The sequence below is a fragment of the Saccostrea cucullata genome, unplaced genomic scaffold (assembly GCF_032062105.1).
Source record: "Saccostrea cucullata isolate Sc308-1 unplaced genomic scaffold, CSIRO_AGI_Scuc_v1 ctg4153, whole genome shotgun sequence".
In the NCBI taxonomy this organism is placed as follows: domain Eukaryota; kingdom Metazoa; phylum Mollusca; class Bivalvia; order Ostreida; family Ostreidae; genus Saccostrea; species Saccostrea cuccullata.
In genome coordinates this window covers 38,945-60,528 of record NW_026937844.1, presented here as the reverse complement: position 1 = coordinate 60,528, position 21,584 = coordinate 38,945, and the positions used below count along the sequence as shown (strand labels likewise).

At 34.2% G+C, this 21,584-nt stretch overlaps 1 protein-coding gene and 1 long non-coding RNA gene across 2 annotated transcripts; both read left to right on the top strand.

The window, feature by feature from the left end:
• LOC134248959 (uncharacterized) lies at positions 1 to 3,510 on the top strand. The gene is made up of 4 exons (XR_009988170.1): positions 1 to 119; positions 1,788 to 2,006; positions 2,248 to 2,472; positions 3,394 to 3,510. It is a non-coding gene; the product is annotated as an uncharacterized LOC134248959 (long non-coding RNA).
• Positions 3,511 to 3,654: 144 nt separating this feature from the next.
• Positions 3,655 to 20,723, top strand: LOC134248956 (von Willebrand factor D and EGF domain-containing protein-like). Its single transcript, XM_062731339.1, has 15 exons — positions 3,655 to 3,782; positions 4,249 to 4,389; positions 5,976 to 5,990; positions 6,107 to 6,375; positions 6,671 to 6,757; positions 7,182 to 7,577; positions 7,913 to 7,998; positions 11,840 to 11,903; positions 13,458 to 13,643; positions 16,084 to 16,307; positions 16,404 to 16,650; positions 16,859 to 17,014; positions 17,178 to 17,346; positions 17,596 to 17,786; positions 20,492 to 20,723. Exons 4-15 carry the CDS (start codon positions 6,343 to 6,345, stop codon positions 20,633 to 20,635), a joined length of 1,983 nt encoding a protein of 660 aa, XP_062587323.1. The 5' UTR covers positions 3,655 to 3,782; positions 4,249 to 4,389; positions 5,976 to 5,990; positions 6,107 to 6,342; the 3' UTR covers positions 20,636 to 20,723.
• The last annotated feature ends 861 nt before the right edge of the window (positions 20,724 to 21,584 follow it).

Genomic DNA, 21,584 nt, shown 5'->3' with positions numbered 1-21,584 from the left:
CCACTATGGTGACGACTGTCTGCCCTGTGACAAATCTGAGTATTGTGAAGTTTGTGATATTAACTATGGAGCTTGCTATGTCTGCAGAGAAGAGTACACCGGATCCAACTGTAGCATAAGTATGTTTCTACGTATTTTTTTCCTTAGTTTTAATATATGTAGAGAAGTATAAATTAAATAGACACTGTTTTTTTTTATCAAGACAATTAGACCTATAGCTGTGGATATGGATTAAGGCTTACCTGAAAATGGCAACAAAATCCACTTTTAGTGAACATAATTATAAATATGACCTTTTATTGGATGTTGTTGGAAGGGGGATGAAATATTGCAGAAAACTAATTTTTTGCGCTTGCCGTCACGTGCTTTGGTTTGACTTAAACCCCTAAAACCTCGGTGATAGATTGACACTTATACAAGGACCGGACCGAAAGGAAACCCAAATTTCCGAAAAAATTATATAAACGAGTTTAGCGACACTCAACGAGTTAACATCCAGTGGTTACAGTCCCTTAAACGTTCTACTTTCCCACCTGAACGGTGAACGAACGCTTAACGAACGCAGAGCAAACGGTGAGTGAAAAATGTTCGAACACTGAAAGCTACTTGGTGAACGATGCGTGAACGGTGAACGGTGAGTGAACGCAGAACGCGAACGAGGCGCAAACGCGAGCGCAAAGTGAACGGTGAACGCAAGATGAACAATTTATTCGAAATGCCTTCGACCTTTTCCTTGCATAGATATTATTCTTTTATTCTATGATTTTATTTTCAGATTATCATAACGTCAAAAACACACTGCAACGACGTCAACTTATCTATCAATTGCAAAATCGGTTAAAAAAAACAGTCATATCAAATTGGTATTACATTTTTAATTCTATAATTTCTGAACTTTGTTTAATTTTAATAATAAAGCTAAAAAGTTGCATTAAAACAGTAAATACGGTTCATTTTACTAAGATGCGCGAAATATTGCGCAATGGAAACTATAGTCGGCCCCCTTAAGTATCCCTATCACGACTTATATATTGTAATAGCATTTCTCATGGAGATATATTAAAAATCCGTTTCATCTAAAAGTAATTGAACGTTTAAATTTATGAATGGGTTTGATTGACACACCCTTGCACTTTCAAAAATGTTAATCTTGTAGTGTATTAATGAAAAATATTAAAACTATAATCCAGAGAATTACGATTAAAGTTTGCTACTTTTCTTAACTATTAAGAATAAAATTAAAATTTGTGAAAGTGCTAGTATGTGTCGATCAAACCTAACCAAAAATTTAAACTTTCAACAACTTCTAGATGAAATAAGATTTTTAATATATTTCGTGTGAAATGTTATTACAATGTACAGTTTATAAGTCGTAATATTACATAAAAAATGTTAACTTCAAATCTGTGTATATGCACCTTAAAAGATGATTTAAAAATTATTAATTTATTTTACATTTAACGATGGGAATCTAAATTGCTTAATTTTATGTTTGCACCAGAACTTATACTTGCCCATGACTACCCGTTCCCTTGCTGATTCTGATGCAATACTGCTGCTTTTTAAATAGTTGATGCTGGCTGGATACATGTACTTGTTTTGATTTTGCTGATTTATGAAACAAGCTGCAAGTGTATTCACGATCTTAGAACCCAAGGGCAGGGACCATAAAATTGTTTGTACCGATTGAACAATAATTATTGATACTATTTCTGCTGGAATTTTTGAATTTGTTTAAAAAATAGAAATGTTTTAGAAAATATCAAAAAATTAACGCTCCTTTTCAGGCAATGAAAATGGCGCTTTACAAATATATACTTGGTTGTATTATTTGGACCCAGTTCGATACTATTTACCTTCCCATCGTTTGTTTGATGGATCTACTGAACAACCCAGCTGCATTGATTTTACTTCTTCTTGGACTGGAAAGACGTATTACTTGGACGTACACTCGAGTGATTCCATTCAGAACATCAAAGATATACGGTTTTATTTCAATAATAAGGGTAAGGAGTAAATGTTTGATAATGCGTGTATCTCATTTCTGTTGATACTCTAACTTTGCATTTTTTCAAATTATCATCATTGAAAAATAGTGTAGGTATCCAAGTGACCGTACAAAGGGCCTGCATATTTTCTTTAATCTTTATTGCAAACCGATGCGTTTTCGATACTAAGGTGTTTACATCCTCAATTCATAATGTTAATTTTCTTAATATCTCTATATTCCTATTTATTTTATATCAGGAACTTGAAGTATAATATTCCAATTTACCATTTGTCGAGATTGTTCATCAGAAGATAAACTCAGTGGGGAAGAAGAGATACCTGTCTCATCATCAACTGTGATAAAAATACCGTACCCGAAACAACTCTACTACACAAATCTGGATTTTTTAATCAGTTTTTCTATTGACGACCTCGCAAAAGTTAACAGCTCTTCACTCTCTTTCTGTGAAGTAGAAATTTTTGGTAAGTGTTCAAATGAAGGCTATGTAATTTACTTGAAAGGAGCTGTACACATGTAACATTTCATGTTTAATGTGAATTCACATCACATATTTTCGTGGGGTATAATTTTGTCGGTGTCTTTGAGAGACCATTGTCCACCATTAAATGTAAAATCTTACATCACTACACAACAATTCCTCATACACCCTATCAAATCACGAGTTTTTCCTCAAACAATAAAATATCACTTCATGAAAATGTGCGATTTTACAGTATTACAGGGACTTGCGTTTTTAATTCAAAATTTGTAGACAATGATGAAGCATTTGAATTAAATTTAAGGTAAGTCCTAGTATATGTAGAGCATAGTTGTTAAAGTTAAATTTTTGTCTTGATTTACATTTAGATCACTAAATTTTGCAACAAGTTATTTTCGCTAGATAGGCATTGACTCTTTATTAGCAAGAAATATTTTCCCGAATTGCTGTTATTCCGTTATGTTATCGTAAAGAATACTTTTTCGAGCTTACTGTTTCAGGTAATTACGCAAAAGTAATTTTTTCGAAAAAAAAGTGATTTACAGTACTTCAAGAGCACAAAAAGCATAATTATAGATAATTTAATATATTTTCATGAAATATTGTGTTAAGCACTCACATACCCAATTCTACCCCTAAAAATAACGGCTGATTTCAAAACTTTGTGGTACGTAAATTTGCGGAATCAATAGCATGTATATACATGTATAAAGAGTATCTGTCAGACTTTTTTTGTTTCGTGACGATGATCAATCGATTGAATTGTTTGATAAAGTTTTGCATAAAGACCTTCGTTTTTGCATGAACCCCTAAAATGAGACAGTTATTCCTTTTACTAGTCTGCTGACTATTGATTTTAAAATTTCTTGCGTCATTAATTCAATGACATCTTTTGTTTGGCAAGGATGTCCTTGGAATCATTACGGTAGCCCTTGCAGACCATGTTCTCTAAATTGTGATCGATGTAACGCTATTGACGGTTCTTGTATTTGCAAAGCTGGGTATTGGGGTGAAAACTGTACAAATGGTAAATATTCACACTATTACACATTTACATATATCTAGAAATAATTTCAAAGGAAATATAGAAATGCTGTTGTGAAAGTAGAATAAATTCTTGCTTTTATTCATTTTAAACCTTTACTTAAAATATTACAGTATGTTCGAATGGTACCTATGGTGCTAACTGTGTGTCCAGTTGTGGACATTGTTACAATGCTACTTGCCATCACGTGACCGGGAACTGCTTACTCGGTTGTACAGATGGTTGGACATTAAGCAGGTGCAATCAAGGTAAGTATTTAAATAAAAGCTGATGAAAACAATCTTTTTAGATGGTAGGAAGAAATGGGGAAAATGTGACACTGGGTCAACTTGATTTTTTTATCATCTCTTAAGAAAAAAAATGAGAAAGCCAGAAATAAAGTTTCGATCGCAAAAAGCAAATTGATTTTTTTTTCATATATATGTACGTGTCTATGCCTGCATGTACATGATTATGGTAAGTACTGCATTTTGTATTTCGTGTATATAAAATTCTACTTTTATACGTAAACAAAACCTAAAAATCAATTAAGGATTTATGTTAATTTTTAAAAACTATATTCTGTATATCTTATATGCACTGTAAATTTGTTAATATAGTACTTTTAAGGTTCTAATTAACGCCCTTTATTATTATTTCAAATTGTAAGTCAAAGAGAAAAAATCCAGATATGAATTGGCAATAATTTTTGGACGATTTCATTTTTCCATGTAGCCTGCAGTCCTGGTTACTATGGACGTGGTTGTACACAGAGATGCAGCAGTCACTGTATAACACCGTATCTGTGTGATCAGTATAACGGGTCTTGTTTTGGAGGGTGTGCTACTGGGTGGACTAATGATACCTGTGACAAAGGTGTTTTCAGGTCGTTCTTATTTACCCTTAATCGAGGATACGGGGTATATAGTTTTTGTATTCTGTTTTGTCCGCAAAAACATAAATCTTGTTCGGATTGGACTATGGCTTTTATATCGCACGGATGTACGAGGGTGATCAAAAATTTCGCAAACTATCTCTATATTTACAAAACCACAATTAAGATTAGAATGAAATTCGGTACACACATGGCCATACACAAGTTCTATAAATAGCATATGCTGAATAAAGTTTCTCTCCTTGTTTGTGACGTCACAATGTGAAAATAACGTCACTAGTTAGGTCACTTGTGACGAAAAATGGTTGTTTCAGTCGAACTCGTTCAACAAACAACTATATATCTTAGAAATCCCTCTACAGTATCATATAATAATTTGTACACAGTTTATTGAGATGAATGAGTTCCTATAAATTCAATTAATGACTGGATTAATCGTTTTAGTGAAGGAAGGCTGATGATTAAAAATAACACTTGTCATCTTGCCCAGTGAAAGCAAGTTTGAAAAGATATGTATTTTTAATTAAGCAATTTGCTATTCAAGACCTCCAATTAGCACGTTGAAAAATAGTTGAATATTTAAACAATGATATAAGTATTAAATACCTAAGATATCGTTTACTTTAGATTTTAAACATATTAGATATGATAAAAAGGATGCACCCATTCTCTATCCACCTTGAATAAAGGTCTCTCCTGAGACAGAATATTTGTGTTTTAATGGTCGCCATGCTTATTTTTGGAAAGGATGTTATTATCCACCCATTCTGTTGCCGAGATATGACAATTTCTGACAAACGAACTGTTCTTGTCATAAAAATTAACTCACATGGAAAGAAATATAAAACTCGGAAAAATCTTTCAACTTTTGTGACAGAACACTACGGAGGGGGTCACGTGAACGCCAATATCACGTCATTCGCGCATGCGCAGAACGGTGGTTGATGTGCATTAAAATCGGAGAGGATTAATTTAAAATATAATCAACATTAAAACGAAATATTGTTTCTTGTATGGAAGTTATTCAATTAGTTTGCGAACTTTTTGATCACCCCTCGTATTTCTTGTGACAAAACCTTTTTCTACGAGTAAAACTGAATTTTATCTCTTGATCTTCACCTTGGAGTTTCACTCACTTTTTCAAAAAAAAGTCAAACTCTAACCTTGAACATAGCTTTTGAACATTTAGTGCCAGAGCTTTCACACTTCACTTGGGTATGCATTGTGACAAGAACTTTAAATGGTTATCAATATTTTTACATTTTGTCGGTGACTTAAGAGTTTTACCTTCTTAGAAAAAAAAATAATTTAGCCTTGGTCATTAGGTTTGAACTTTAACAACGATTTCTCACAGGAGTAATCTTTGTGAAATAAGACCTTTCTCTGCATACCAACCGTTTTACCTTAACCTTTGATTATGACTTGCAAAAAAACTTAAATCTTCGCCATAAGCTGCAACACAGAAGCACCAGTGTTTTACTTAAACATCTTGTTTTTAATTAATCTCCTTATTTCTACCATTTTCAATATGATACATTTACTAATATCTCTTTATTCATTTTTCCAGTTGATACAGATTATTGTAAGTATGGCCTTTTTACATAGAAATCAATCTTAAATAGCGCTTGCCTAGACTTTCTTCAGAATGATAAAGAGATTTTCCTTGACATACATGTTTTCCCCCTTTTTTCAAAACAGGTATTGATTGGGCACCATCAGATGTATTTGTTTCATACCATAACATAAGATGGAAGAAAGAGGAATTAAACAACATTATCAGATATGACCCCGCTGTGACATTTCTCTGCCATTTCAGTTTAAAACCCGATGAAGAGTTGTTATATGACGTCACCTGGTTCATTAATGGACAGGAAGTTGTCAACCAAACAGTTGATAAATCCAGTAGTTATGAAGCATTTATAACTGCTCATGATATGTTAAAAGCAGAGAAAAAGATTGGATCTAACGTACGTGATTATTGTCATGAAAATATATATTTTACGTTTAAAGCATTTTGGAATATCCCTGATACAGGAACTAAAATTATTTACTTAATTAAATATCTCTTTTTATTTTATAGAATTTGTTGCAAAAAGAGTGATAATTTATTTAAATTTTCAAAATATTTTTTTTAGTAATTTGTCAACCAAAGTGAGATAAAATTTATTGTAGTCTGTTTGTCAGAAGGGACAATTTAAAATTATAAGCTTTTGATTATCTAAGACATGTCATGATTTTATCATTTGTTTGTGTTCTTGTAAGGTGCACTGCAAAGTTGGCGCAAAACGCAAAAGAGAAAACGTTCCATGTCTTTACACGACTGGAAATCCTTTTTTTGCTGGAATAAAGGTAATTCATATAAAGCTTAAATATGTCATAATGTGGCACTTACTTGCTTCTATTTATTTAGTATAACTAGTTAAGTCGTATACGTACATTTCGTAGAATTACTAGTATTTAGTAGATAGCTGTAGAATATTCTCGTCGTTTCGTTATTCTTAATGGTCATTGCAATCATATCTGTATTCTTTAAATGGCGTTCTGTGGCACGTGTTTGGTTTGGATGTAAAGTGGTTAGTATTTTTGGCTATAGTTTACATGTAGGTGAGAGTCATGGAACTAGATAGGACTAAATTTGTGCGTCTTCATATGAGTGAAAAATTCTTGAGAGGAACGTTAACGTTACACAACATAACATCAATCAATCAATCGAATGTTTAATGTACTGTTTGTGAGTAACATTTTCAGGGTAAACATACATTTTCTTTTTAAGATACTGAATCCAAACATTGAATTAGAAAGAAAAGGATCAAAGAATGTTCAACTAGAGATAACAGTACCATTTGCCTCGGAATCGCTTTTTATCAGTAATATTCCACAACCAGTTAGCGACTTGAACATTCATATGACCTTTAAAACAGACGATTCTTCTACATGTGGTGGCGGGGGCTCGTCCAATCAGTGTGAGGTCAAAGTCAATAGCTTTAACTACAAAGAAAAACACAAGTATGAAAACGGCGAATGGAAGCAGAACATTTCATTTCCGGTTTATAGCCAAGACACGGATGGTTACGTCATCAACAGTCAGATGACCTTAAGATTAAAGACGGGGGGAACTAACGGTGTTGGAAGTAAAATATTCGAGCACGTGTCTTTGCCCGACATTTCGGTATGGCATAAAACACATTGATTACTGAGACAATGTTCTAGTCTTAGGCAACGCTGAAAAATTGACGTTTCTAAAATATAATATGATTGATAATTCAATATATCAATGCAAAATGATGTAAAAGATTATTGTTGTTTGTGTGTCATTTTTTAAAAGATATTTTCTAATCATTTATTATGTATTGACTGTATATACATGCTAATGGTTTTTCTTTTCAAAGTCTGAATTCATATACCACAATTTCTTTTGCATTTCTCACATCCTCAAACAGTTCAACAGTCATATTTATACAAGGTACAAAGATAACAGAGTGAAGGTTAGACTTGATGTTACAGATTAGTGTTCGGGAAGGAAATGAAAACTGGAAAGGAAGATCTTGTGGCGTTAGAGCAGATCCGCACACGTATACTTTTGATGGAAAGTAAGACCAAAGGATTTTTTCACAATTCATTTCAACTTTAATGTTTTAACTACTTTAAAAAAAATTAACACTACTTTCAGTTGGTAAAGATTTTGATATAGGGAAGATGAGACTTTGATGTACCAAATGTTTATTACATTTGACAAGGCCTTTCTTTATACATTTAAATTTGCGTCCCCTTGTCCTTGAAGTTTGGACTACTTTTCAAAAATGTAAACAATACATTGAATTTGGCCATAACTAAAAAAAGATTGATCGAGCTTTCATTTTTCACATGTATTACCTGTGACAAGACCTTTCTAAAATACTTAAATACCGTTTGATTTTGATTCCATGACCGTGACCTTGAAGTCTGACGTACTTTTTATAAAACTTTGATCTTAGTCATAACTTTAATTGCGAAGTGAGTAGGTATTTCTTATTTCCCTTTAACATTACCTTTGATAAAACCTTTCTAAATACACAAAGTTTTTGCCCCTTGAACTAAAAGTCTGAACTTCTTTTCAAAAATATTAATTTAAACCTTTTGGGAGATATTAGGGCTTTCAGCTTTGGCAATTACAATGTTTCTGAACAAATTAAATATTTTTTACCCCTTGACATTCAACTTTTACCCGGGGGACAATCTATGAATTTGCTTGTTAACAATGCCTTTATTTTTGCAAAAAATGTGTCTTTATTGAAACTTTAGTTTGATACAATTCAATACCGAAGACTTTCTGCAAAGGGTTCGTTCCTTGAAATTGGAATTGCCAGCTGTATAAATGCATACCGGGTATATGGCTCTATCATATATGCTATTTTTTACCGTTACATTCTTAAAAGAAATCACTGATCGAAGTCTTATTAAATCCTTTAAAGTGCTTATATTTATCATTTTTTATTTTCTCTATGTTTGGTAATTATTTTATTAGCTCACCTGAGCCGAAGGCTCAAGTGAGCTTTTCTGATCAAAATTTGTCCGTTGTCTGTCGTCGTTGTCGTTGTTGTCGTTGTTGTCGTCGTAAACTTTTCACATTTTCATCTTCTTCTCAAGAACCACTGGGCCAATTTCAATCAAACTTGGCACAAAGTATCCTTGGATAAAGGGAATTCAAGTTTGTTCAAATGAAGGGCCATGCCCTTTTCCAAGGGGAGATAATCATGAATTTGTTAAAAATTAATGGCATTTTTAAAAATCTTCTTCTCCAGAACCGCTGGGCCAGGAAAAATGAAACTCATGTGGAAGCAACCTCAGGTAGTGTAGATTCAAGTTTGTTCAAATCATGACCCCCGGGGCAAGGGTGGGGCCAAAATGGCCGACCCAAGTTTTACATAGGAATATATAGGAAAAATCTTTAAAAATCTTCTTCTCCAGAACCACTGGGCCAGGAAAGATGAAACTCATGTGGAATCATCCTCAGGTAGTGTAGATTCAAGTTTGTTCAAATCATGACCCCCGGGGCAAGGGTGGGGCCAAAATGGCCGACCCAAGTTTTACATAGGAATATATAGGAAAAATCTTTAAAAATTTTCTTCTCAAGAACCAATGGGCCAGGAAAGATGAAACTCATGTGGAATCATCCTCAGATAGAGGAGATTTAAGTTGGTTCAAATCATGACCCCCGGGGCAAAGGTGGGGCCAAAACCGACCCAAGTTTTATATAGGAATGTATAGGAAAAATCTTTAAAAATCTTCTTCTCCAGAACCACTGGGCCAGGAAAGATGAAACTCATGTGGAATCATCCTCAGGTAGTGTAGATTCAAGTTTGTTCAAATCATGACCCCCGGGGCAAGGGTGGGGCCAAAATGGCCGACCCAAGTTTTACATAGGAATATATAGGAAAAATCTTTAAAAATCTTCTTCTCCACAACCACTGGGCCAGGAAAGATGAAACTCAGGTGGAATCATCCTCAGGTAGTGTAGATTCAAATTTGTTCAAATCATGACCCCCGGGGCAAGGGTGGGGCCAAAATGGCCGACCCTAGTTTTACATAGTAATGTATAGGAAAAATCTTTAAAAATTTTCTTCTCCAGAACCACTGGGCCAGGACAGATAAAACTCATGTGGAATCATCCTCAGGTAGAGCAGATTTAAGTTTGTTCAAATCATGACCCCCGGGGCTAGGGTGGGGCCAAAATGGCCGACCCAAGTTTTACATAGGGATATATAGGGAAACCTTTTAAAATCTTGTTTACAAGTTCTTCAAAGCTATGATTAGTGATATTTATATGGAATCATCCTCAGGTAGTGTAGATTCTAGTTTGTTCAAATGATGAACGCCTGGAGGGGGGTGGGGGTGGGAGTAAATTCAAGCCTGATGTGCTCAGATGAGCGCTGTGGCCCTGGGCCTCTTGTTGTGTTTAATAACAAGAGGCCTATGGGCCTTATAGGTCACCTGAGCCTTATGCAACAACTTTCCTGCAGTGATTGAATTTGATCCATGTTTTAAGCCAGATGCTATAACATTTACAATTTTGAGCATCATAATTATACACTTAGCAGTTGGTTAGTTTGGTTACTTAATACCCAAAGGCAGGGTAGGGGAACAAAAATGCATTTCAACAAATCGGTAATATTTAGCAATAATCAGTAGTGACTCTACCACACATGAACCCTTGAATCTTGCACAATTTTTGAAAAGGCATCCTTGTTTTTCAAAAATATTTGATTAATACCATGGAGCAGATTTCAAACAATTCATTCATTTTCAGTGTATAAGTACAGCCCCCCCCCCCCCTCCTCTATGGTACAACTGACCCTTGGGCCTTGAAATTCACAATTCTTGAAGATAAGGGCCTTTGCTCATATCTATATAGCTAGTTCACCTGCTTAATACCCAGCACAAGAAAAAAATATTCAAAGATTTAATGTTTTTTCACTATACATGTACAATCAATAGAGCCCCGCCCTAACACCAGAACCCCTGATCCTGGGGCCATAAAATTCACAATTTTGGTAGAGGCACTCTTGCTCATCATAACTATGTTCTTAGTTAGTTTATTTAATACGTAGGAGCAGAGAATAAGATTTTCAAAGAATTCATGCATTTTCACTATATAATCAATAGATCCCCGCCCTAACGCCAGAACCCCTGACCCTTGGGACATAAAATTCACAATTTTGGTAGAGGCATTCTTGCTCATCATAACTATGTTCTTAGATAGTTTATTTAATACCTAGGAGCAGAGAAGAAGATTTTCAAAGAAATAATGCATTTTCACTATATACTTATTTAGCCCCGCCCTAGCACAAGAACCCCTGATCCCAGGGCTATGAATTTCACAATTTTGGTAGAGGACTCAATGCTGATTACAATCATGCAAACAGTTTGACTGCTTGATGTCCAGGAGTAAAAAAGTAGATTTTTAAAGATTGCATTAATTTTAGTGGTTTTGGCCCCACCCCCCAGGCCCAAGGGGGGCAGGGATCACGAAATTTACAATTTTTGTTCCCCTTCACCCATAGATGCTTTGTGCCAAACTTGATTGAAATTGGTTCAGTGGTTGCAGAGAGGAAGCTGAAAATGTTCAAAAGTTTACGACCGATTGACGACGAACGACGTACGACGACGGACGAAAACAGATAGCAATAGGTCACCTGAGTGACTCAGGTGACCTAAAAATTCGAAGGATCATGTGATGTATATTTCTTACAGGCGAAAAAAAAATCTTTTATTGATATGCCAAATATTTTTTAGACGGTCACTTAAGAGATGGCAATCGTCTGAGCATGATTGTTTTTCTAATTGATTTTTTGTGGAACATAAATTTTTCTATTCAGATAATTCAGTTGAAAAAAAATCTATAATCTAAAATTTACGTAGAGAAAAATGTAATCAATTTTATTCTCACTTCAGATCATACGAATGTCAGATACCAGGGGAATTTATAAATTATCGAAATCAACCTCAACTTCAATGGGTAAATATGATTAATTCTAAATGTTCTGTTCTATTCTTGATAAGTTGTGGCAAAATTTATTTTTTACCTGAAGTTATAACGCAGATATAAATGTAAATTAAACAACTACAGCGACTTAAAATGAAAGACGAGATAGAGTTAATGACGTAACACTTCGGCATAAAATCAAGTAAGGCCATCTTTGTAAAAATGTTTGCTTGCCCTTTTGCAAACCTGAATTTATAAAAAAGGCCAGTAAGTAATGGGGGGTATTTTAATCAGAAACACTTGGCAACAATGTTGAAATAGTTATGAATGGGATGAGGGGAGGGGTATAAAAGACATTTTTTGTATCCTGAAGGTTTTTTAGCTCACCTGAGCCGAAGGTTCAAGTGAGCTTTTCTGATCAAAATTTGTCCGTTGTCTGTCGTTGTTGTCGTCGTCGTTGTCGTCGTAGTCGTTGTCGTAAACTTTTCACATTTTCATCTTCTTCTCAAGAACCACTGGGCCAATTTCAACCAAACTTGCTACAAAGTATCCTTGGGTGAAGGGGATTCAAGTTTTTTTGTTCAAATGAAGGGCTTCGCCCTTTTCCAAGGGGAGATAATTATGAAATAGAGAAAAATCAATGGCATTTTAAAAAAATCTTCTCAAAAACAACTGAGCCAGGAAAGATGAAACTCATATGGAATCATCCTCAGGTAGTGTATATTCAAGTTTCTTCAAATCATGACCCCCGGGGCAAGGGTGGGGCCAAAATGGCCGACCCAAGTTTTACATTAGAATATATAGGAAAAATCTTTAAAAATCTTCTTCTCAAGAACCACTGGGCCAGGAAAGATGAAACTCATGTGGAATTATCCTCAGGTAGTGTAGATTCAAGTTTGTTCAAATCATGACCCCCGGGGCAAGGGTGGGGCCAAAATGGCCGACCCAAGTTTTACATTAGAATATATAGGAAAAATCTTTAAAAATCTTCTTCTCAAGAACCACTGGGCCAGGAAAGATGAAACTCAAGTGGAATCATCCTCAGGTAGTGTAGATTCAAGTTTGTTCAAATGATGACCTCCGGGGCTAGGGTGGGGCCAAAATGGCGGACCCAAGCTTTACATAGGAATAAAGAGGAAAATATCTTTAAAAATCCTCTTCTCCAGAACCACTGGGCCAGGAAAGATGAAATTCATTTGGAATCATCCTCAGGTAGTGTAGATTCAAGTTTGTTCAAATCATGACACCTGGGGCTAGGTTGGGGCCAAAATGGCCCACCCAAGTTTAACATAGGGATATATCGGGAAACCTTTTAAAATCTTCTTTTCAAGCAATTCAAAGCTATGATTAGTGTTATTTATATGGAATCATCCTCAGATAGTGTAGATTCTAGTTTGTTCAAATGATGAACGCCTGAAAGGGGGGGTGTAAATTCAAGCCCAATGTGCTCAGGTGAGCGCTGTGGCCCCTGGGCCGAGGTATTATAAGTAAGTCGGTATGGAGAGGACAAACAAATCATTTTTAAAGATTTAATGAACTATTTTTAAAACAATTTTAACAATACAACATGTAGGAACTGCATTTTAGATTCAGTCTAAGCATCAACTATGTTTCCCGTCTTACGATGGTCCCTGGTGCGTCTGTGCAGTCGCAGCTAGAGCAGGGAGAGATGTCTTCGTCATAGATTTGTGTGGACAAAATAACGTCATCAGCTATGAGCTGTGTGAGGATAATGTTTTAAAAGTCACGAAAATCCACGACAAGTATTACAAGGTTAGAAGGTTTAAAACAAACATAATAAACTAGGTCAGAAATAACCAATCAATTACCTAGACTACATTGATACAATTACATGTTAGCTAATAAGATTTCATGTGGAATTCATACGTCAACATGTTGGAAGGGGATTGCTGTTCAATAAAAAGTTCCATACGACATTTTTTTTCAAAAATATATCTAACAAAAAGGCTAAGGTAAAATCAATGAAAATGTTGGGGTTTTTTTGGGAGAAAGGACCTTGCACATGGGATAAACCAATGAAATCTAACAGACCTCCCTCAAGCATTTCAAAAGTTGTTCCCATTGTTAAAAATTCGGTATATTTTGCAAAAGTAGAAAAGTAAAAACTCCAAGGTCAGTGTCATGCGTTCAAGAACGAGAGCCGTTCAAAAATTACGCGGACTCGACTATTATTTAATCTTACAGACGTCATATAGTTATACATATGTAAGATTCCAATAACTTTTGGGCAAAATTTCTGTAGTTTAAAGAAATTCTCCAAAAATAATCGCTATTTTAATATTGCTGATGGAGAGGTATGGAGCACGACAAAAACTGAGAAAAAAGCATGAGGAATCCAAAATTTAATTCATTAAACTTTTTTATAATTCGTGGTTTTTTGACAATTTTCTCAAATGTATCTTTTTAGAGTTCTATTATTATTTATTTAGATTTCTGACCTGATATTTTAAGTACTAACAGAAAGATAGTGATTTTTCTCCGATGCTATTCCCTTGCAAACAAATCTGAAAATGACGTCTCCTGAATTGACGGAACAATATGTGTAATGCTCGAGATATCTCCAACATAGATCCAAAATATTGATAACAAAACATTAAGTAACCAAGGGTATTCGTTACATTTGTCTACAAATAGCAAATTGGAATTTTAGACCGTTGGACGTCTGTGAAAAGGCTTTACGGGAGGACGGGAAGAAGATTATCAACAAAAACTTTACGAACTGTAAAGAACATGATTAAGAGTCACCAATGCCACACTATATCTCATAAACACCTTCATTTTTTTTGGTTCTAAAACAAAAAAAAATAATAATATATTTTTTGCTTGTTTAATAGATTTTAATCTTAAAAGAAATGATGTATGGATGTTGAGTAGTTAAGGTAACTCAAACTGTACAGGAATTCTTGGGAAAATATTGAAAAAATGAAAGCTCCATCACATATTTTGTTCATGCCCGTGACGTCGGAGATTTTGCTGCTCATTGACTTAATGATATGTCTCGATAAATCATCCAACATTTATACCATTTTACAACATTTTGATATGCAATTTTGAAGACCATTTAAGGAAAGATTGTTTTATATTCTGTGTGACATTTTGTACGATTATGTCGTCAAATATTTTTTTTGCTGTGCAACAAGTTCGCGTAGTTTTAGAACGGCCCTCGATTGTTAAAACTCAATCAAATGTCTAATCACTAGGAATATACATTAGTATTATAAAAAAAAAAACCACGGCATCTGCCATACAAAAGTTAAAGGACACTATATATCCTAAGGCTTACACCTATCTTCAACATGGCATAAAATGTTTAATTAAATACTTTTTAGCTCACCTGACCCGAAGACGCCAGTAAGCTTTTCTGTTCATATTTTCTCCTCGTCCGTCCGTCCGTCTGTCTGTCTGTTTGCTCATCTCTTAACTCTTTACATTTTTGACTTCTTCTCAAGAACAACTGGGCCAATTTGAATCTTATGTGGTAGCATCCTGGGGTAGTGTAGATTCAAAATTCGCCAAATCATGACCCCACAATAGGGAATCAAAGTCTTACATAGAAATATAGGAAAAAAACTTTTAAAATCTTCAGAAAAGCTGAAAATTATGTGGGAATATCCTGGGGTAGTATAAATTCTAAATTGTTACAATGTGACCCCCTCCCTACCTCACTCTCCGGAGGACGAGGCCACAATAGGTATACAAGTAAAGAACAGCATCACCAATGATACGCCGGTGAGCGATGTGGCTCATGGGCCTTTTGTTTTAGGTTTCAGTCTGAAAGGACGACTTTTGCATTTGTAGACAGGGCTTAATCAGTCTTGCTTCCAGGTACTGTTAGACGACCCCGTTAATTGAAAATTAACTTATTTTTCCCAGAATGTTAGTAAAAAGTCCCAAATAACAAACAGATTTAAATTTCCTGTGTTTTATGGTAGAAAAAATTTTGAATTTTTTGAGATAATACTAACTTATTAAATTGTGAATAGCATGTGACCTTCAATTAAACTCTATTCATCAAGAAAACTTGATATCCAAAATTTGCCTTTTGTGATTTAAAATTCCCAAATGAAAGGGTGCATGACCCTGTACCAGAAAGGATCAATTAAGCCCAAGTTCGACATCAATAAGGTTTATAGTTCTTTTATGTACGTTTTCGTAGCTTTTTTTATGAAAATTTTTATTCATGCATATCAAGATATATTTCCCCACTGGTACGTCACTTGCCATCTATATTATGGAATGGAGTGGACATTATAACATCGACCTGGAGATGCTCCCCTCTGCAATGGATATAGGAAATGCTGACGGTTTATGTGGATACTTTGATGGTGTTAGGGAAAACGACTTCAGAAGGCGAAACAGTACCATTATAGATGACATCAATTTGATTTATCCTAATGACTTCTCTAGGTCATGGATGTAAGTTTAAGGATCCACGTTTACAAAAAAAATAGTAATATAACGTGATTGATCCGATGTCAAATAAAATTTGTTAACCATTTCCTTTGTACGTAGGATTCCAGACAACGAAAATCTCTTCAGTGGTAACTCCTTAGTTTATAGCAGTTTGCAATCAGTATCATCCATTCTAGTTCCTCACTGCGCATGCACTGAGAGCGGTAAAACCCAGTGCTCCTACAACACTTTTACACCCTGCAACTCAAACCGAGGCAAACAGTATGAATGCAATGTAGATCTTGTACAGAACAGAAGAAGAAAACGGGATGTTTCCGATATGTCCATGGAAAGAGACCCTTCAATTGTATGATATTGTTTATATAATCTTTTTAAAATTAAATATTAAAATTCCTTGAATTTATTAACGTCATTAAAATCTCTAGATCTATTGTGTATAGATCCCTAATTTTATACAAACTTCATTGAAATATGATTACGTTATAGTAACAATCTCGTATGAAGAAGCGATGGTAGTATATCTTGATAAGGTGTTATTCATTTAAACATTTCAGAGAAAGAAACGTACGATTTCCTACGTACAGACAACTGAATATTCTGAGGGAGTTTGTCAACAGGCTTTTGAAAATTCACCTGAATACAACACCTGTCAACAACATGTGACTGACCTTAGTAATGTAACCTTTTCCAACTGCATTGAAGACATAAGAGTAGGTTAATTAGAAAAACAATACAGGAAATTTGGAACATATATTGCAGTATCTTATCTTCTAACACGATAATCAATCATTTTGTTCAGAAATAGTAGCCTTTTTATACATTGAAGAATTTTAAATAGAACAATGCATAGTTACACTGTAACTCTGTTTTCAGATGACAGGCGATGATAACCTAACACAGATTCACGTTGAAGCCGCCCTGCAGCAATGTTCTACTTTTGTGCTTTTAAATGCCACACTGCAAGAGGCAGAACCGAAAGTAACGTATACAATACAAAACCTCTGTCCAAGCAATTGTACCGGACATGGCACGTGTGATGGTGGTACGCCATTGTTATAGCATACAAATAAAGAAACTGCGTTTACTTATCTTCCCATTTGAAAATAAAGAATCTCCAAAAGCCAACAAAAAAAAATAAGATTAAATAATTTTTAAAAGTAGCTTCAAGATTTTTGTAAAATTTTAAAAATAGATTATAAGAATGTTATATGTTACAATGATTTCATAGTCATTAATTTAATGACGACCGTCTCAGATGTGGACAACATGTTTACCCTATTTTTATTTTAAGGTAACTGTACGTGTGACACTGGCTTTGGAGGGAGCGACTGTTCCTTTGATTTATTCGCACCTCCTACAATAACAAGTGTTCCCGGGACCGGACTGTGTGTTCTGTCCTCTAAAACCTGTAAAGAGGCAACGATAATGGGAAAATATTTCTTCGAAAAAATGAACTCAATATGCTATATTACTGTGAAACAGGTACTTCTGATTGTCATTTGTTTATAAAATAGACGTTCAATATGCAGATCGATTCAAACCGCGGCTGTGACATAACTAAGATAATGCTCAAATGAAGTGTCTGTTCATTCGTCATATGTTTTATACTTGAAATTGAAAGTTGCTTGTCTCTTGAATGTGACCTGAGGAGACAAGTTTATAATATGGGAGGAGTTTTCCCGCACAAGATGAAACCCTTTAAGTCCGGTTTAATGGTGGCTTATAGGTCCTTAATGGTGGTTTTATGGTTGTCTTTAAGTCACCATTAAGCACCCTTAAGTAACATTTACACCACCATTAAGTTACCATTAAGCCAACTCAAAGTCCTTAATGGGTGCTTAAATGTAGCTTGATGGTAGCTTAACGGTGGCTTACAGGTCCTTAATTGTAACTTTTAGACCACCATTAAGTCACCATTAAGCTACCATTAAGCTAGACTTACAGGTGCTTAATGTCCAAACTCCATTAAGCTACCATTAAGCTACCATAAAGCCACCATTAAGCCACCATTAAGTCACATTACGCAGTCGATAATATTGTTTATATGGGTAAAAAATTATTTTTATAGTGATTTGCTATCAATATTGTAAATGTAGAGTTCGCACATATCTTGATTTAGTAAAAATTATGAAAAAGAACGAAATTAAAAAAAAAAGATAGCCGCTGACGGGGCGCGATCCCATGTCCTTAGGGTTGCAAGGAAAACGATTTATCCATTAGGCTATGGCCGCTCTTGATTAAAAAGGAAAATATTAAATATTTAAACTTTATTTTTTTCAAAATTTGTTTGGACTTGTAGAAGTATTTACTAGTATTTTGTTGAACGTTTCTAAAAGTCGAGAATTTATTTGTTAATCAAAATATAAACAATGTTATTTGTGGATCTTTTTGAAAGGCTTATATCACATTAATATTTCTACATTGAGTTCGGATTTAATATTGATGTAATGTGATTGAGTTCGCTCTGTTATTCGAAAATTTTATACATGTAAGCATTACATCACGATTGAAAATAAATTAATTATAGATAAAACACAAAATTCTATCATCGAAAAAGAAAGACAAAAAAACAGATTCTACTATTTTTTTAAAAAAAATATTACTGCGGATATTAACGGTTTCTGTGTCAACAATGTAGTGACAATCCTCGCGTAAGAGTTACCTTGTTAATTACGTTTACAAAAACTTTTTTTAGAATATCATATTCAGTTTCAATTCTTTTTCTATCATAATGGATATCAAAATAATTGACTTTTTACGATGAATTATAATTTTTAATTTGTTATATGCTTGCGTTTAATTTAAATTTTGTAAAAATAATTGATCATAAAAATCTGTCAGTGTACGTTGTGTATGTGTAGTTTCATGTTAGTTAACCGGGGACGGGGGACACCTAATTAAGGTCTATTGTCTGACCAGTCGGTGTACTGTACACTGATAATCTGTTAATCTTACCCCGTTTCTCAATGTGTATAAATGTGGTCGGATGTCATGTTTAGTCTGATCAGCTGTTCTTCTGAAAATCGATTTTGAAATAACAATCATTAAAGACCGACTAGATTTTGACAGATACTTACCGCTGCATTAAAAAAAAATAACAAATTAATTAAAATTATTCATGATGTAAAAGCAGGGACCTATATAGGTCCCTGGTAAAAGTCAATCTTTGAAAACTTAACATTTCTATACCAGTAACCCCCCTCCCCTCCCCCCCCCCAAAAAAAAAATTAAATACAACGATTTTTTTTCATGAGACTAAATGACTTAAAAGTTATATTCCCGTGAATTCTGTAGCTGAATGTTTCTTTTAACACATGAAATATAAACACCATTTTTTTTTAAAGTTATATGTATTTTGTGTTCATGGATAAAGATAATTTTAAGAACAAATTGATTTGGGGTATTGAAAATTTAAGATATTTCACAAGGACTTGCTCCCGTCGTGTAATAATTATTTATTTTTAAAAATCATATGCACTAAAAATAAAAACAACGCATGTAATAATGATTTATTTAAAAAAAAAATATACGGTACTGATAATGGATGTCTTGTTTTATTATCACTGTTAATGATTAAAAAAAATAATTATTAGACTCTTGGAGCAAGCCCCTGTGGCTATTAGCTAACTTTGTTCTCAGTGATCAAGTTTATGTCAAAAAAACTCGTAGAAAACGATTGAGACAAAATTATGAGTTGGAGTAGATTTTGCGTAAATGATATTAAAACAACTAAAAGTTAGTTCAAAGATTCTATATAAGACGCTTAAAAGTTTAATGAGGTTTGACCATTAAGTTACCATTAAGTTCAGCTTAATGGTGGCTTAATGGTAGCTTAATGAAGTTTGGACATTAAGCACCTGTAAGTTGCAGCTTAATGGTGGCTTAAAGGAATTAACTTCTTTAAGCCACCATTAAGTCACCATTAAGCTACCATTAAGCGATTGCTCAAAGGTGGTCTTTCGTCTTGTGCCGATTATTAAACCTTACGCAATGACCGAGTACATCTACACTCTTGAAGTTCTTCAACACTATATGGTGGCGTTTTTCAAAAGTTAAAAATGGAATATAATTTCAAATGGGATGTAAAATAGCACACAATCAATCCTTCAATGTTAATATAAGTGTTCTTACAACTAGATAATAGCATCATATCCTTTTTCTGCAACTTTTTAAAATTTTCTTTTCAGACCAAGATTAACCAAACGGAAGAAAGTGAGGAAAGACAGATGAATTTACAAGAGAGAACACTTTTTGAGGGCTTCTGTCCACTTCCGTACCATACAACTGACATCTGGACGACCGAAATAAAGTTCAACATTTCCAATGACTGAGTACGTTATGCAGACACGTATAATGTTATTATATACCAATCTCACTGCCAGGAGTACCACAATGAATCAAGGAATGTGTATTTCGCCTTGAAGGTACGTGTTGCTCTCTCTCTCTCTCTCTCTCTCTCTCTCTGTGTGTGTGAACCTTTATGGAGTTTATATTAATTACTGAGTATTATAATTGTGAAAAATATATAAACATTATATGTACTCTAATCACAACCTTGTCTTTGATATCATTTTAAAAATTTTCCTCTATTATTCTTCTAAAAACATTGTCGATCTTGCTATTTGAAAAGGTATGTTGTTCTTGCATTCAAATACATGTGAGTTTAATGGGACGAATGACACATGGCCACATAATTAAGTTTAATTAGGTTATAGTTTTCAGTAATTTATTTACAAATTCTGATTAAAACCATAGTACTTGTACATTTTTTGACAGTTTGACTTCATTGTCTCGTATGAAAATATTGAGGAAGTTTTAACCTTTTTTGTAAATATAAAACAATTTACGGAATAGATTGATCCACTCTTCTGTTTCCCTACACTGCACGTCCAACGAGTGTTTGACGTCATAGTTAATCTCTTAGTAAAGTAAGATTATGTATACACGGTAAATCACAGGCAGTATTTTCACATAAAAAGAGGTCTTGATCAGAACATGGTAAAGTATCTTGTGAGTTAGTGAACACAACAATTTTACATGGTTGTTGATGGAAATATTTTGTAGGTAGTCTTATTTCGCTTAATTTGCAAATGTGTGTTGCATATGTCATAGTTGGTTTTTCCTGTACTCGGGGAATGTAAACATGACACTTTATTCCCATTCCTATGTCTTTATTTACTATGCTCAGTGCAACGTTGAGCTCAGCTTCACCATTCAATATTTTTACATCTAATCAATTAAATAAGGAACGTGCATTTCAACGTTTATTTTCAAATATTG

What these genes read in the sequence shown, in the direction of transcription:
- LOC134248956 (XM_062731339.1), top strand. Translation starts at nt 6,343, where the DNA reads ATGTTAAAAGCAGAGAAAAAGATTGGATCTAAC. An exon ending in CTTTTTTTGCTGGAATAAAG is followed by an intron (nt 6,758 to 7,181) that starts GTAATTCATATA and finishes TTTCTTTTTAAG; the next exon opens with ATACTGAATCCAAACATTGA. An exon ending in ACATGGCACGTGTGATGGTG is followed by an intron (nt 17,347 to 17,595) that starts GTACGCCATTGT and finishes TTTTATTTTAAG; the next exon opens with GTAACTGTACGTGTGACACT.